The 18489-nt window shown below is 46.9% G+C and overlaps 1 protein-coding gene across 1 annotated transcript in view; it reads right to left on the bottom strand.

The window, feature by feature from the left end:
- Positions 1-4497: 4497 nt before the first annotated feature.
- The window catches only part of LOC134984605 (zinc finger protein 850-like), a 207107-nt gene continuing 193115 nt past the window's right edge, over positions 4498-18489 (bottom strand). Inside the window, exon 3 of the mRNA XM_063950149.1 lies at positions 4498-5980. Coding sequence (XP_063806219.1) covers positions 4521-5980 — 1460 coding nt within the window. The 3' untranslated portion in view covers positions 4498-4520. The remainder of the gene's footprint in view (positions 5981-18489) is intronic.

The following is an 18489-nucleotide window of genomic DNA, read 5'->3' as shown; positions in this document are numbered from 1 at the left end:
TAATGGCAGTCTAGTGGCGGGCCTGGTGTCCTGGCAACGTTATATCGATGACGTCCTTTTTTTCTGGCGTGGAGATGGAGTCATTGCAATTGTTTTGTGATGCCTTGAATCTTAACGATATGGCCATTAAATTCACATTCACTAAAAGCAATGTGGAAGTTTCCTTTCTTGATCTAATCATTTATATCTCTGATGGGCAAGTCCATTCAAAAACATACAGGAAGGAATCGGATTCAAATAGTTTTATTGATAGGACAAGCCAGAATCACGCAAACTGGTTGGACGGGATACCGTTCAGCCAGTTTGTGAGAGTTAAAAGAAACCGTACAGATGCTGGCATGTGTAGTCAACAGTTGGATGAACTTTCAGACCGCTTGTTACAGAAGGGCTATACATCAGGGACACTCGATATAGCTAGAAAGAAAGTGGACAACACTGACAGGGTCACTCTTAGAAATAAAAGAAAAATCCACTACTAATGATGACCAATACAAACGGGCATTCATTAGTCAGTTTAGTAGATCTTTTAAAGGTATAGAAAAAATATTCATAAAAAACTGGAATATTCTTAAACAGGACACAGTACTAGGCAATGTATTACCTGAGAAACCTACCTTCATCTATAGAAGGGCCTCGTCTCTAAAAAAACATCTGGTAAAAAGCAGTTTGGATACAGAGATAAGGCAGAGTGTTAGGACGAAAGGTTTTCATCGTTGCTGCGATTGCTTGATGTGTAAAACGGTCAAAGCATCAGTGAGAAAATTCACTGAGTACACGTTAATGGCCAAACTTATCCCATTCGGGATTTTATTACGTGACACAAAGAATGTTGTATATGTGCTCGAGTGTGTATGTGGCCTTGCTTACGTTGGTAGGACAGGAAGGAGTGCCAGGGTAAGGTGGGCCGAGCACATATACAACATTTGCAAGGGATTAGACACCCATAATGTCTCTTCACACTTTAAGAGAGTACATGGCTCTAATACTTGTTGTTTGAGGAATTTTTGGGGTGTGCAAGTGGTGCAACAAAAGTGGAGAACTAAAGACCTGAAAAATAGGCTCGCTCAGGCCAAGATGAAATGCATACACCGTTTGGGGACTTTAGTTCCTAAAGGTCTCAACGGGGATTTTGACCTAAAATGCTTTCTCACTTAGTTGTATGTTCACATAAGATTTCACTTGTACCATCATGCATTTTCTATTACTAGTAACTGCGTTTTTTTATTCTATTTTTTTTATGTTTCTCATGTTATTATATGTAGTCCGGGACTCTTATGTTGGGACTCTATAAAGACTCAGTTGATGCATGGAGATCCAATATATTTCCCTTTAAAAAGGGATACCCCCATTGAGGTGATGGAGAGCGGCCTCTAGGATTTCCTGGTAAATGGAACGCAAACAGAGCCGACCATCGCGGCTATGGGGAGCCAAGTAAATCACTTCCTGGAACGCAAGAGGTATTTCCGGTTCCGGTCAGTGATGACGGCGGCACATGCGCTTCTCCAGTAGCGCGGAGTTCAACGGGGAATTGAGGACAGCTGAGTGATCCATGATTGTGCTACAGCGTCTCCCTGCTGGCGGCCGTTGGACCAGGCCACAGCACGCCGGAGTTCCCACTGCTCCTCTCCATGGGCAGTGCCATGACAGTCTCCATCCAGCTGATTCTCCAGGAGCCAACCCGGAGTCTCTCAGTGTCATGTGAGCCGTTCATCTACTCAGCTGCAAGCACTGGGTATAAGTTCCAGCTCTCAGCACTAACAAGCTGTCAGTGCTTTGGTGTTTCTCAGCCTGGAGTGAGCTCTAGAATCTTCTGCTGGTAATAGACTCAGTGCAAGTTACCATCCTTCGTCTACAAGTATTGCTGAAGTACTCAGCTTCATCTACAAGTATTGCTGACATCCTCAGCTTCGTTTACAAGTGTTGCTGACATCCTCAGCTTCGTCTACAAGTATTGCCAACATCCTCAGCCGCGTCTACAATTATTGCTGATGCCCTCAGCTTCTTCTAGTCATTACCATAGACTTCACCCTCTTCACAGCTACCACACTGGTTCCAACCAGTGACACGAGCCTCTCTTGCATTGCTGTTCCTCCCAGCATTCCGTTCCTCTCCAGTTCTCACATGACTCTCTCTATAGGTGTTACCCCACTACACATTGCACTGGTGGCTCCCATCAGTGTTCCAGTACCCACAGCCGGTCACCTACCATCACAGTTCATACTGCCTGACTACCACACCTGAATCAGACCAATTCTTAAGCCAGCCCAGTTCTGTCCACAGCGCTCAAGACCAGATGCAGTGTCCAGTACTAGTCCGGGTGCACATCGTAATCCAGCTATGACACCCCCACCTGTAATGTCATCCCACTAATCACATGAGCTGTCAAAATCGGACATAGCCAAAATCACATGTACTTTTAGTCAATATTGGTTGTTCTAGGCTCCGGCCAGCTCAAGGGAAATCGCACAGTCACAATGGCAGCGTGTGTACCCACCTTTACACACCAGACGGGAGATTTATACACAGCAACACTGATATAATGTGGCCACAAAAGTAACAAGTGACACAGTAACAGGAAATTGTTTCTGTCATCATAGTGACAATTATCTGAAAATAAGATAATACAGAGACAAATACTCAACAGAAATCTTTTGTTTTTAAACAACTTCATTTCATATCTTTAATATACAGATTTTTGTCAATCTATATGCTGGAGGGCCGGGACCATTTTCCGGTGGGGCTGTGTGATGTCATATCTGCGTTCATCTTTGATTAACTCCCTATAAGCTTCCAGAGTGCACCTCATATCTCATCTTTTCAAAGTTAATTAAAATGATTAGTTCAGTAGCAGCACTTCTTTCAGGATTATTACACAGAACACACTTGAAGGCTGACACAGCAAATAACAGTAACACATACAAGAGATTAATTAGAAATAACCATAATTAAGTCAAATTATCAACTGATTCTGTGCGGGACCCATACCTCTTTACTGCCTCCAGCATCCCCTGGTACTGCACTGTGACCATCCACCCTGTCTCCCCCAACTACTGCCGCCCACCCGGTCTCTCCCCACTACCACCACCGTCTCCCCCCACTACTGCCATCCGCCCCATGTCTAACCCCACTACTGCCACCCACCCCGTCTCCCTCCACTACGGCCACCCACCCTGTCTTCCCACTACTGCCACCACCGTCTCCCACCTGCCCCATCTCCCTCCACTACTACCACCTGCACTGTCTCCCCCCACTACTGCCACCCACCCTGTCTCCTTTCACTACTGTCATCTGCACTCTCTTTCCACTACTGCCACCCGCCCTGTCTCCTTTCACTACTGCCACCCGCACTCTTCCCCCACTACTGCCAACCACCCTGTCTCCCCCCATACTACAACCACCAGACGTCTCCCCCTACTGCAACCGCCCTGCCTCCCTCCACTATTGCCATCCCCCCATCTCCCTCCACTATTGCCACCCTCCCTGTCTCCTCCACACTATTGCCACCCATCCTGTCTCCCCCTCACTACTGCCAGCCTCCGTGTCCCTCTGCCAGCTCAGCGCTGCTTGGGGACAATATTACCCATAGACAGTGCATCAGACAGCTCCCGCTACAGCACTAGTGCCACCACCCTGTCTCCCCCTCTGACATCTCAACACTGCTTGGGGATTCTTGGTACTTCTGGTAACAGTCTTTCATATGCAGGTGGAAAAAAGCAGGGCAGTAAGGAGGCAGAAGCTGCTTCTGGTACCATGGACCCTGATCATGTAGGGCTGGGAAAGTCAGTAAGATTATGTAATTGTCACCATCTTACAGGCAGCCGGTGAAGGGAGCAGAGAATGGGTGTTATGTGGCAGGAACGGGCTGGTTAGGTAACAGCCTGCCTGCTGCATTCTGTACAAGCTACAAGTGGTGCAATTCTTTTGCTGGGAGACCCAGGTAGAGGACATTGCAGTAGTTTATGTGTGATGATACAAGTACATGTATGACTGTAGGTAGATCTTCTGAGGGAATAAAGTGCCGGAGTCTGGCTATGTTCTTCAGATGAGTATATGATTGTGGCAGATACCTGATGTCTAAGTGTCACTCCACCATCCAGTACACCAAGATTCCGCACATGATCAGCATTTTGTAACTCTGAACCCCCAAGTGCACGTCTGGCTGGTTTGCAAAGCTGAGCTGTAGCCCTGCCCTTTGTTGGTGAGCTTCTATCATAAGGACCTGTTTCGCCAGGACTGAGTCACAGCCAACTGGCATCACCCACACCTGGAGCTCAGCTAGACAACCATTTAGGATTGGTACTGGGTTCTCAGTACCTGGAGCAAAGACAGGTCATCTGTATAGCAGTGGTAGATGAGGGTATGACATCTGATTATTTCACCCAGTGGTAACATGTATATTGCAAAAAGCAGAGGAGATAGGATAAGAACCTTGAAGAACAATGCATGGCAAGAAGTATACTTCAGAAGATTAAAATGGTTCCTCACCTGAGTGATGTCTATTTTGTGCAACAAGAGCTGATTTATTTCTCAGAGTATGGAAATAGCCTCTCACCTGTGTGACTTTGCTGATGATTAACAAGATGTGATTTCTGTGTAAAACATTTCCCACACTCAGAACATGGAAATGGATTCTCAACTGTGTGACTTCGCTGATGTATAACAAGTTTTGATTTCCGGGAAAAACATTTCCCACACTGAGAGCAAGAAAATGGCTTTTCACCTGTGTGACTTCTCTGATGTCTAAGATGATTTGATTTGTGTGCAAAATATTTCCCACACTCAGAACATGGAAATGGCTTCTCACCTGTGTGACTTCTTTGATGTGAAACAAGATCTGATTTGTGTGCATAACATTTCCCACACTCATAACATGGAAATGGCTTCTCACCTGTGTGAATTCTGTGATGTCTAACAAGAAATGATTTGAGTGCAAAAAATTTCCCACACTCAGAGCAAGAAAATGGCTTCTTACCTGTGTGACTTCTCTGATGTCTAAGAAGATCTGATTTGTGTGCAAAACATTTCCCACACTCAGAACATGGAAATGGCTTCTCACCTGTGTGACTTCTTTGATGTGTAACAAGATCTGATTTGTGTGCAAAACATTTCCCACACTCAGAACATGGAAATGGCTTCTCACCTGTGTGACTTCGCTGATGTGAAACAAGATCTGATTTGTGTGCAAAACATTTCCCACACTCAGAACATGGAAATGGCTTCTCACCTGTGTGAATTCTGTGATGTTTAACAAGATCTGATTTGTGTGCAAAACATTTCCCACACTCAGAACATGGAAATGGCTTCTCACCTGTGTGACTTCGCTGATGTGTAGCAAGTAGTGATTTCTGGGTAAAACATTTCCTGCACTCAGAGCAAGAAAATGGATTGTCACCTGTGTGACTTTTCTGATGTATAACAAGAAGTGATTTCTGTGCAAAACATTTCCCACACTCAGAACATGGAAATGGCTTCTCACTTGTGTGACTTCGCTGATGTGTAACAAGTTGCGATTTCCAGGAAAAACATTTCCCACACTCAGAGCAGGAAAATGGCTGCACCCCTGTGTGACTTCTCTGATGTCTAAGAAGATCTGATTTGTGTGCAAAACATTTCCCACACTCAGAACATGGAAATGGATTCTCACCTGTGTGACTTTGCTGATGTGAAACAAGATCTGATTTGTGTGCAAAACATTTCCCACACTCAGAACATGGAAATGGCTTCTCACCTGTGTGACTTCTCTGATGTTCAACAAGATGTGATTTCCGTGCAAAACATTTCCCACACTCAGTACATGGAAATGGCCTCTCACCTGTGTGACTTCTGTGATGTTGAACAAGATCTGATTTGTGTGCAAAACATTTCCCACACTCAGAACATGGAAATGGCTTCTCACCTGTGTGACTTCTGTGATGTCTAAGAAGATTCGATTTGTATGTAAAACATTTCCCACAATCAGAACACGGAAATGGCCTCTCACCTGCCTGTGGGTTAATAGGCTTAGTGTTCTGTGTAAAATATTTGACATCTATAGAACAGGGAAACACTGTATCTACTGTCAGAGCTGTAACAGATGCACCAATATCAGAGTGATCAGGAGAACATTTCCCAGGATCAGAGGGATCAGTTGATAGAGTTGGATGAATAATTGGGTTAATGGGGTTATCTCCTGGAGAATCCTGTCTACTGTCATTATCTTTTATGTCACAATCCAGGGATAACATTAGATGTCCTTCTGAGATATTCCTGCTTGTGTGTCCATCTGCTGGAAATAAAATACATTATGGAAATGTGACATTTTCTGGAACAATATTAATCTTGTAAACAATAGGAGAAGACGACTCTCTGGGACACTTAATTGTAAATGTGTGTGTATAATAAAACATAACTTTTAATGAAGGCTTTATAATATTGTGTCTCAGATTATCATTGTGTCCACCCTCCTGAGAACACTCACAATAACAAATGTAATATTATAATAAGACTTATAGGCCCTACACACTGGCCGATAAACTGAAAGATATGAACGATCTCGTTCATAAATGAACGAGATCTCGTTCATATCTTTCAGTGTGGAGACTAAAGCGATGAACGATGCGCGGCCCCGCGCTCGTTCATCGCTGGTCTCCTGTCGGCTGAGCATGCTGGCCAATATGGACGATCTCGTCCATATTTGCCTGCACGTCTATGGAGCCGGGTGACGGGGGGAGTGAAGAAGCTTCACTCCCCCCGTCACTGCCCCCCCCCGCCGCCGGGTCGCTCGTCGGCCGTATCGGCCGTCGGGCACCTCGGCAAGTGAGTAGGGCCCATTAGATATATCTCTCTTGTACTGGTAACTAACCATGAAGTATAAATGGAGATGTAGTCACTCGCCAAATCCTATGTCAGCACCAATGTAAAACAATGGATGGGGAACATAGCGTATGAATTGGAGATTCTAGATGAATAATAACATCAGTCATACTGATGGATCAGAGAAATGTCTCCTAACGTTACTCCTGGAAGTATTGGTAAGGTAGTGTCAAAGTCAAAAATATTACACACTCACACTACACATACAAACCTCATTCAGAGTGGTCTATGTGCGTGCACGTGTTCGGCCGTGCGTGCGCATACTCACACGCAGCGTACATGTGCTCGCAGGTCGTGCGTATTAGCGCGTGGTATGAGTAAATACGGTAGCATACGCATAGAAAAGCCACAGAGACATATTTCATTCACTTAGTGCATTATTTACACATAGTCTACACGCATCACACCAGCAACTTACACTTACTTGGAAGGCACAGCAAAGGAGGTATTCACCTTTACAGGATGTGAGGGGACAGAAATAGGTCAGAACATAGTATTTGGTATCCACATGTACAGTAAAATAAGATTTTAAACCTACCAGTAAATCTTTTTCTCCTAGTCCGTAGAGGATGCTGGGGACTCCATAAGGACCATGGGGTATAGACGCCTCCGCAGGAGACATGGGCACCGTAAAGCTTTAGAATGGGTGTGCACTGGCTCCTCCCTCTATGCCCCTCCTCCAGACCTCAGTTAGGACTGTGCTCAGAGGAGACTGACAGCACGAGGAAAAGGATTTTGTTATCTAAGGGCGAGATACAACCAGCCCACACCATACATACCGTACAACATGGTAAATAATAACCAGTTAACAGTATGAACAAAACAGCATCAGCCAAAGACTGATCTCAACTTTAACCCTTAAGTATGCAATAACTATATACAAGTCTTGCAGAATGTTTCCGCACTGGGACAGCCGCCCAGCATCCTCTACGGACTAGGAGAAAAAGATTTACCGTTAGGTTTAAAATCTTATTTTCTCTTACGTCCTAGAGGATGCTGGGGACTCCGTAAGGACCATGGGGTTTATACCGAAGCTCCAGAATGGGCGGGAGAGTGCGGATGACTCTGCAGCACCGACTGAGCAAACACGAGGTCCTCATCAGCCAGGGTATCAAACTTGTAGAACTTAGCAAAACTGTTTGACCCCGACCAAGTAGTAATGCAGAGACGCCTCGGGCAGCCACCCAAGAAGAGCCCACCTTCCTAGTGGAATGGGCCTTTACTGTATTTGGTACCAGCAATCCAGCCATAGAATGAGCCTGCTGAATCATGTTACAGATCCAGCGAGCTTAGATGCAGGAGTGCCAACCTTGTTGGCTGCATACAGGACAAACAGTTCATCTGTTTTCCGAACCGTAGCCATTCTGGCTAAATAAATCTTTAAGGCCCTGACTACATCAAGGGACTTGGAATTCTCCAAGGCCCCCGTAGCCACGGGCACCACAATAGGTTGGTTCATATGAAATGACGAAACCACTTTAGGCAGAAATTGAGGACGAGTTCTCAACTCTGCTCGATCCGCATGGAAAATCAGATAGGGGCTCTTGTAAGACAAGGCCGCCAATTCGGACACCCACCTCGCAGATGCCAAGGCCAATAGCATGACCACTTTCCAAGTGAGAAACTTCAATTCAACGGTTTGAAGCGGTTCAAACCAGTGTGACTTAAGGAACTGTAACACCACGTTAAGGTCCCATGGTGCCACCGGGGGCACAAAAGGAGGTTGGATGTGCAACACACCTTTTACAAAAGTCTGGACTTCTGGGAGAGAAGCCAATTCCTTCTAATAAAATATGGATATGGCAAAAATCTGCACCTTAATGGAGCCTAACTTCAGGCCCATATCCACACCTGACTGCAGAAAATGGTGAAAACGTCCTAGTTGAAAATCCTCAGTAGGAGCATCCTTGGCTTCACACCAAGACACATATTTTCTCCAGATACGGTGTTAGTGTTTTGCCGTAACATCCTTCCTAGCTTTAATAAGAGTAGGGATGACCTCCTCTGGAATACCCATTTTAGCTAGGATTTGGTGCCTGAGGGTCCCTCGACCTGGAACAATATGTCCGAATCTTCCTGTTGAGGCGTGACGCCATCATGTCTATATGAGGAAGTTCCCAACGACTTGTCACTTCTGCAAAGACTTCTTGATGAAGTCCCCACTCTCCTGGATGGAAATCGTGTCTGCTGAGGAAGTCTGCTTCCCAGTTGTCTACTCCCGGAATGAAGACCGCTGACAGAGCGCTAACATGATTTTCCGCCCAGCGAAGAATCCTGGTGGCTTCTGCCATTGCTGCTCTGTTTTTTGTCCCGCCCTGGCGGTTCACATGCGCCATGGCCGTGACGTTGTCTGACTGGATTAGAACAGGTAGGTTGCGAAGAAGAGTCTCCGCTTGTTTGAGGCCGTTGTAAATGGCCCTCAATTCCTGCACATTGATGTGCAGACAAGCCTCCTGGCGGGACCATATTCCCTGAAAATTGTTTCCCTGTGTGACTGCTCCCCATCCTTGGAGGCTTGCGTCCGTGGTCACAAGAACCCAATCTTGAATGCCGAACCTGCGACCCTCTAGAATGTGAGAACTCTGGAGCCACCACAGGAGAGAGACCCTGGCCCGGGGGGACAGGGCAATCTTCCGATGCATGTGCAGGTGGGACCCTGACCACTTGTCCAGAAGGTCCCACTGAAAAGTCCTTGCATGGAACCTGCCGAATGGAATGGCCTCGTAGGCCGCCACTATCTTTCCTAATACACAAGTGCATTGATGAACTGACACTCTTCCTGGTTTTAACAGGTCTCTGACCATGTTCTGGAGTACTTGGGCTTTTTCCTCTGGGAGAAAGACCTTTTGTTTTTCTGTGTCCAGAATCATGCCCAAAAACGACAGTCGAGTTGTCAGGACCAACTGCGACTTCGGTAGATTTAGGATCCAGCCGTGTTGTTGTAGTAGTCTCAGGGAGAGAGACACGCTTTGTAACAATTTCTCCCTTGAACTCGCCTTTATCAGGAGATCGTCCAAGTATGGGATAATTGTGATGCCTTGCTTGCGCAGGAGCACCATCATTTCCGCCATTACCTTGGGGAAAATCCTCGGGGCCGTGGAAAGCCCAAACGGCAACGTCTGAAACTGGTAATGACAATCCTGTACAACGAATCTCAGGTACGCCTGATGAGGATATATGGGGACATGAAGGTACGCATCCTTTATATCTAGTGACACCATAACCCCCCCCCCACACACACACACTTCCAGGCTGGAGATCACTGCCCGGAGAGATTCCATCTTGAATTTGAACCTTTTCAGATATAGGTTCAGGGATTTTAGATTCAGAATGGGCCTGACCGAGCCATCCGGCTTCGGGACCACAAAAAGGCTTGAATTAAAACCCTTCCCCTGTTGTAGTAGGGGAAGCTTGATAATCACTTGCTGATGACACAGCTTTTGTATGGCAGCTGCCACTATTTCCCTCTCTGGGGAGGAAGTTGGCAAGGCCGATTTGAAAAATCGGCGAGGAGGCACATCTTCGAATTCCAGTTTGTAGCCCCGGGACACAATCTCTACCGCCCAAGGTTCCAAGTCCGACTGAACCCAGACTTGGCTGAAGAGTCAAAGACGTGCCCCCACCGGTGCGGACTCCCTCAGCGGAGCCCCAGCGTCATGTGGTGGATTTTGTAGAGGCTGGGGAGGATTTTTGTTCCTGGGAACTAGTCGCAGCAGGCGCTCTTTCCCTCTACCTCTGGCAAAGAAGGAAGAGCCGCGACCCTTTCTGAACTTATGCGACCGAAAGGACTGCATCTGATATTGCGGTGTTTTCTTTTGCTGTGGGGGAACATAAGGCAAAAAAGAAGATTTACCCGCGGTAACTGTGGTAACCAGGTCTGCGAGGCCCTCCCCAAATAAAACTTCACAAAGTCTCCATATGTCTTTTTGAATCAGCATCACCTGTCCATTGGCGGGTCCACAGGGACCGTCTAGCAGAAATCGCCATGGCATTGGCTCTTGAACCCAACAGCCCAATAGCTCTTGCAGCTTCTCTCATATATAATGCTGCGTCCTTAATGTGACCCAAGGTCAAAAAAATGGTATCTTTATCTAGTGTGTCAATGTCAGACGACAAGGTATCTGCCCACGCTGCAACTGCGCTACCCACCCACGCCGACACTACTGCCGGTCTTAATAGGGCACCCGTATGTGTATAAATTGATTTTAAGGTAGTTTCCTGTCTGCGATCAGCAGGATCCTTGAGGGCTGCCGTATCAGGGGATGGTAGCGCCACCTATTTTGACAAGCGCGTTAAAGCCTTGCCCACTGTGGGCGAGGATTCCCACCGTAACCTGTCCTGGGAGGGGAAAGGATATGCCATAATAATTCTCTTGGGAATCTGCAGTTTCTTGTCTGGAGTTTCCCAAGCTTTTTCAAATGAGGTGTTCAGCTTATGAGATGGGGGAAAAGTTACCTGAGGTTTCTTTTCCTTAAACATGCAGACCCTCGTGTCAGGCACAGAGGGGTCCTCAGTGATATGCAAAACATCTTTTATTGCAACAATCATATATTGAATACTCTTGGTCACCCTTGGGTGCAAGCTAGCATCATCATAGTCGACACTGGAGTCGGAATCCGTGTCAGTATCAGTGTCTACTACCTGGGAAAGGGGACGTTTTTGAGACCCCGAAGGGCCCTGTGACACAGTCAAAGCCATGGATTGACTCCCTGCTTTCTCCCTGGACTCTGTTTTGTCCAATCTTTTATGTAATAAAGTCACATTAGCATTTAAAACATTCCACATATCCTTCCAATCAGGTGTCGGCGCCGCCGACGGAGACACCACAATCATCTGCTCTGCCTCCTCCCTAGATGAGCCTTCCACCTCAGACATGCCGACACACACGTACAGACACCCCCACACACACTGGGATATCTAATATTACGGGGACTGTCCCACAATAAGGCCCTTAGGAGAGACAGAGAGAGAGTATGCCAGCACACACCCAGCGCCACTGCATACAGAGACAAAGTCCCAGCCTGTCAGCGCTTTTTATATAAATGTGTAATACACCAAACTTTTGCGCCAAATAATGTGCACCCCCCCCCTCGTTTTGGCCCTCTGTACTTGATATCAGCAGGGGAGAGTCCGAGCGCAGCTTCTCTGCAGCATGCTGAGGAGAAAATGGCGCTGGTTAGTGCTTAAGGATCAAGCTCCGCCCCCTCGATGGCGGGCTTTGATCCCGCTCTAAATCTTTATACTGGCGGGGGATTTGAAATTATACTGCCTCCGCAGTATAAGTACTCTGCCAGTGCCTATTTGAGGTATACTTATGCTGCCCAGGGCGCCCCCCTGCGCCCTGCACCCTTTCTGTGGCGCCTGTAAGTGTGAACTGGGAGCAATGTCGGGCAGCGTTACCACTGCGCGGTACCTCATGAAGATCTGAAGTCTTCTGCCGCCTTTGAAGTCTTCTTTCTTCTTATACTCACCCGGCTTCTATCTTCCGGCTCTGTGAGGATGGCGGCGCGGCTCCGGGACGAACGGCGAGGACGACACCTGCGTTCCGACCCTCTGGAGCTAATGGTGTCCAGTAGCCTAAGAAGCAGAGCCCATCAGTTAAGTAGGTCTGCTTCTCTCCCCTCAGTCCCACGAAGCGGGGAGCCTGTTGCCAGCAGTGCTCCCTGAAAGTAATAAACCTAACAAAAGCTTTTTCAGAGAAACTCAGGAGAGCTCCCCTGCAGTGCATCCAGTCTCCACTGGGCACAGGAACTAACTGAGGTCTGAAGGAGGGGCATAGAGGGAGGAGCCAGTGCACACCCATTCTAAAGCTTTACAGTGCCCATGTCTCCTGCGGAGCCGTCTATACCCCATGGTCCTTACGGAGTCCCCAGCATCCTCTAGGACGTAAGAGAAATTATGGCCAACATTCCGATAGCAGTCTGCATGTAATCGCATGTTCCTGCGCATAGTTATGCGCAGGAATTCAATAATCATATCTTACTGTATTTTCCTGACTTTTGACGGGAACCCAGTGGCGGATTCCAGCAAGTACACCTGGACCAAGCAGCGCCCACCTGTTCGAACCAACCTATGACCCCTCTCGTACTGTAAATGACCTGCTCCTTGACCTATGGATGAAGAGCTTAGTTTCTATTGTTATGTACTTTGGAATATTGTATAAAAGCCAAGCCTCTGGGCCGGTCTCAGTCTCATGCTCTTAAGGTCATCTATCCAGATCGACTGAGTACCGGATATTGGTGGCACAGGCGAACTAACGTATGTATTCATTGGTTGTAGCTTCTTCTCTGTATTAGTGTAGTGTTTCTTTGTTATCACCTTTTGAGTAAATATTTGTTGCTGCTTTGGACCACAACATAACATACAAATACTGGTGTCGCATTCTGTTTCTGTTTAAGGTATATTCAGTCACACGAGTAGCTACTTTGTGCTCACTACGTGTTGGCGTGCTTACACAACTCGCGTACATAGGGGTTTAGTGCATACACGTAGTGGCCGCAGCGGCCCGATTCATTGTGCAATAAGGGTACTGGCTTTTCCTGAAAGTTAATCGAACTTAACAGTTGGGAGCTCGTCCGCTTCACCCCATACTCGGACTTTACAGGACCACACAGACTTTGGCCTAGCAACAAAGCGTGGGGACACGTCCTTTTGCATTGTGTCTAAAACTAACTTGTGTTGCTGACCGCGTTTGTGCTGTATTGTCTCAGAGGTGCTGGTGTGAACCACAGGACAAACAGGAAAAAATATACGTTATGGTAAGAACTTACCGTTGATAACGTGATTTCTCTTATGTCCACAGGTATCCACAGGATAGCATTGGGATATTGTCGAGCGACAGCGAAAATGGCACCAACACGGTCACGAGCTTTCTGGCCACCCAGGATGCATTGGGGCCCTCGCCATATAGTCCCGCCCCCTGACTCAGTCAGATCAGTTCTTTCCACAGCGATTTTAGGCAGGAACATCAGGCAGAGACCTGTTTAGGCGATAAGAACACACATGCACACCCTTCCATACAAGAAGGAAGAGGTTTTAGTGATTGTCTAGATCCTCAAATGAGATGCATCAGGGTGGGATCCCTGTGGATACCTGTGGACATAAGAGAAATCCCGTTATCAATTGTAAGTTCTTACCATAACGTATATTTCTCTGGCTGGGTCCACAGGACAACATTGGGATTCCCAAAGCCATTTTAGTGGTGGGGACGCTCCTGATTGCACAGGAGGACCTTTCGCCCGAAGTCTGCGTCATGAGAGGCAAAAGTATCCAAGGCATAATGTCTGATGAATGTGTTTATGGAAGACCATGTGGCTGCCCTACATATCTGTTCTGCTGAAGCACCCTGCTGTGCTGCCCAAGAAGGATCTACCTTACGTGTAGAGTGTGCAGAGACATTAGCCGGAATAGGGAGATCTGCATGAGAATAAGCTTCTGATATTACCATTCGGAGCCATCTCGCCAGTGTCTGTTTACTAGCAGGCCATCCTCTTCTATGGAATCCATATAGGATGAAGAGAGAATCTGTTTTCCTGATGGCACTAGTACGATCTATGTAGATTCTCAAAGCTCGGACCACGTCCAGCGACGCTTCTCCCGCAGATAGTCCCGATACCTGAAAAGCTGGGACTACAATCTCTTCATTCAGGTGAAACTTTGATACCACCTTTGGAAGATAACTAGATCTCGTTCTGAGAACTGCTCTGTCTAGAAAAAAAACTTAGGAAAGGAGACTTATATGATAATGCTCCTAAATCTGACACTCTTCTGGCTGACGCCATTGCCAGTATAAAAAGAACTTTAACCGTTAAGCATTAAAGATCTGCTCTCTCAAGTGGTTCAAACAGAGGACGCTGGAGAAATGTAAGAACTAAATTCAAATCCCAGGGGGCTGCAGGAGGAACAAATGGAGGTTGAATATGTACTACTCCTTGAAAAAATGTACGTACATCCTGTAAATCAGCAATCTTTTGCTGAAACCATACAGTTAACGCTGAAACTTGAACCCTCAAGGAAGCAACTTTCAACCCCTTATCCAATCCTGCCTGAAGGAAATCCAAAATCCTAGCTACTTTAAAAGATCTCGGATTTAAATTTTTTCCAGTACACCAGTGAATATAGGTTTGCCATATTCTATGATACACACGGGCCAAAGAAGGCTTTCTTGCTCTAAGCATGCTTTGGATTACTTGTTTCGAAAATCCTTTAGCCTCTAAGATAGAGGTTTCAACAGCCACGCTGTCAAAGACAGGCGATCCAGATTACTGTGACAACAAGGACCCTGCATTAGTAGATCTGGACGTTGAGGGAGCAGTATCGGTGCATCCACAGACATTCTCCACAGATCTGTGTACCTATGCCTTCTTGGCCAAGCTGGAGCTATTAGAATGATTGCTCCTTTTGCCTGTTTTATCTTTCTCACTACTCTGGGTAACAGATATTGGAGGGAACAGATATGCCAGCTGAAACCTCCATTCTACTGACAGTGCGTCTACCAGGACCGCTCCTGGGTCCCTTGTTCTTGATCCGTACCTCGGAACTTTGTTGTTTAGACGAGACACCATAAGGTCTATCTCCGGTAGACACCATCTGTTCACCAGTGTCTGAAACGCTTCTGGGTGTAGTGCCCATTCGGTTTCCTGAATGGTGTGCCGACTGAGAAAATCTGCTTCCCAGTTTAGTACACAAGTGACAAATACTGCTGACAATCCTGGGAGATGGAGTTCTGCCCATTTTAGAATGGGAGTTACTTCTCCATCAGACTCTTACTGTGAGTTCCTCCTTGATGATTGAGGTATGCTACTGCCGTCGCATTGTCTGAGCGGAACTGGACTGGTCTTCCTTGTAGATTGTCCTTTGCCTGAACTAGAGCCAAGTAAACGGCCCTTATCTCCAACAGATTTATCGGCAGGCGACTTTCCCCTGCGGTCCATTTTCCCTGGAACCATAGGCTTCCGAGTACTGCCCCCCAGCCTTGCAGGCTGGCATCTGTTGTCAGGACTTGCCACTCTTTTATCCAAAAAGGTCTTCCCTTGTTTAAATGGTCTGTCTGTAGCCACCACGCTAGAGACCTTTTTACTTTCACTGGAATCTTTATCATCTGCTTCTTTATCGTCTGATGATTTCCGTTCCATTTGGTCAAAATAAGGTGCTGCAACGGTCTGGAGTGGAATTGCGCATATTCCACCATGTCGAAGGTTGATACCATCAGACCCAACAGTCGCATTTCTGCATGGACTGACATTGTCTGGGCATGCAACGCTTCCTGAGCCATGACCTGCACCTTGACTATCTTTTTCTCTGGTAAGAGAACTTTCTGTAGGTCTGAATCCAATATGGCCCCCAAATGAACCATCCGCTGTGACGGATTCAGGGACGACTTTTCCCAATTTATGAGCCACCCGTGTCTCTGTAAACAAACTATCGTCTGTTGAAGATGGCTCAAAAGTAACTCCTGCGAATGTGCTAGGATTAACAGGTCGTCGAGGTATGGGAATATTCTTACCCCCTGTTTGCGCAGACAAGCTGCCATAACCACCATGATCTTGGTAAACACCCTGGGTGCTGTAGCTAGCCCGAAGGGCAGAGCTTGGAACTGGAAATGTTCCTGGAGGATAGCAAACCTGAGGTAACACTGATGTGACGGTGCTATAGGCACATGTAGGTAAGCATCCCGTACATCCAGAGGTACCATGTAATCTCCCGGTTCCATAGCCAACATTATGGAGCATAACGTCTCCATGTGGAACTTTGGGATCCAAATGTATTTGTTTAACATTTTCAGATGGAGGATTGGTCGATATGACCCATTTGGCTTCTGGATTAGAAATAGATTGGAGTAAAACCCCTGTCCCCTTTGTGATGGAGGTACTGGGACAATCACACCTGACTGCAGTCATTTTTGGACTGCTTCTTGCAGGGCATTTGCCTTCGACTCTATACGAGACGGGCTGGTGCAAAAAAATCTTTGAGGAGGCTGTCTCCTGAATGGGAACCCATACCCCTGAGATACCACCTTCTGCACCCAAGCATCTGCTGTTGACTTTTGCCATATGTGTGCAAAATGAAGGAGTCGGCCCCCAACCCTGGAATCCTCCAGGCGGAGGCCCGTCTCTTCAGGCTGACAGTTTCTGTTCAGGTTTGGAAGCTGGCTTTTTACTAGCCCACTGCTTCCTACCCCTGGATTTAAACTGGGGTTGCTTAGGCTCTTCTTTAGCTTTCGCTTTGCCAACGAAAAGAGCGAAATTTTAAACCCTTGGACTTAGGGTTATAGGTAGCCGGAAATCTGACCTTTTTCGATTCAGCCTCTGATTCTAGGATATCCGATAAAGGTTTTCCAAATAATATATTACCTAACCCATGTAAGTTGTACACTGTTTTACCTTCTCCCCAAGATTGTAGCAACAAGGAAGACGAACCCAGCATGATGTCAGCCCCCGCCCTGGCAGCCACCATACAGGAAACTCGGGTGGGCACTGCCCAACCAGAAAGGGCAGTGGCAGCAACAGCCTGCGAAGGGGCGGATGAGATCGTGACCACTGGTAAGTATGGAACCGTCCATTATGCAGAGACAGTAACCCCCTGTATTATAGAGACAAATAAAAACAATGTGGTCGAGTTACACCAGGTCAGGGTGATTGCAGTTCCCAATGGGAAAACTGATAGTCAGCGGGTGACCCCCATCAGGAACATTGCTATGCATTGTCCATGGTCCCGAACAGAACTGAGGTCAATTATGGCAGAATTCCCCGACCCCAGAAAGAATCTAGTCAAATGGCAACAATATATAAAGGAATTGGGACATTCCCAAGAGCCCACAAATAAAGATTGGCGGACAGTGTTGAGAGCGAGTCTTCCCCCTAATATTGACATCCCCAAATTTATCACAGACTGCAGGCTAAATGCAGAAGTGCCACTCACTGATGATTACAATCTGGAGAATGTCAGGCAGATCAACATGCAACTAGGATTGTATTTCCCAACTGTTGTTAAATGGAATAAAATCTTCTCCATACGGCAGAAAGAAAGTGAAACGGCATCCGAGCATTTCCACAGTGCTATACAGGAAATGGCTAGATACACTGGGGTAGAGGATATTAAGGAAAATGCCAACCACAGGGAGGTAGCTGTCTCTGTACTAATGGAGGGGCTGAAGGAGGCACAGAGGATCAGAGTGCAAACCTCCCTACTGAATTGGAAGGGTATTATGGTAACTGCATTAAGGGAATCAGCAATTGACCACGACCGTAATATCCTCAAAACCAGGGAGACACACGGGGATCGGTTGATGATGGTAAGCATTCAGGCGCTGGAAGGAACGTCAACCCAACCAAACCCCCAGACCCCTGAAGACTGGAGGAGGCCCGCAACATGTTTTCTTTGTAAAAGGGAAGGGCATTATGCCAGGGAGTGTACAAGTAATAGCACACATAAATATAGACCCCCTAGACCAAGATACGAGCCACATAACTACACACATAGGCGGGATCAGGGATCACACAGGAGAGAGTACGAGCCGCATAGAGGGGAAACAAGGAGGTACCCACCACGGAGGGACTGGCAAACCCCCGAAAACTTACCGTTATCCCCCTCACATATTGTAGCTGCCAATGCCCCGCGGGAGGGTCCAAGACCACA

The sequence above is a fragment of the Pseudophryne corroboree genome, assembly GCF_028390025.1.
Source record: "Pseudophryne corroboree isolate aPseCor3 chromosome 3 unlocalized genomic scaffold, aPseCor3.hap2 SUPER_3_unloc_7, whole genome shotgun sequence".
NCBI lineage: Eukaryota > Metazoa > Chordata > Amphibia > Anura > Myobatrachidae > Pseudophryne > Pseudophryne corroboree.
The sequence above is the reverse complement of the archived record's forward strand: the minus strand, read 5'-3'. Positions and strand labels throughout refer to the sequence as shown.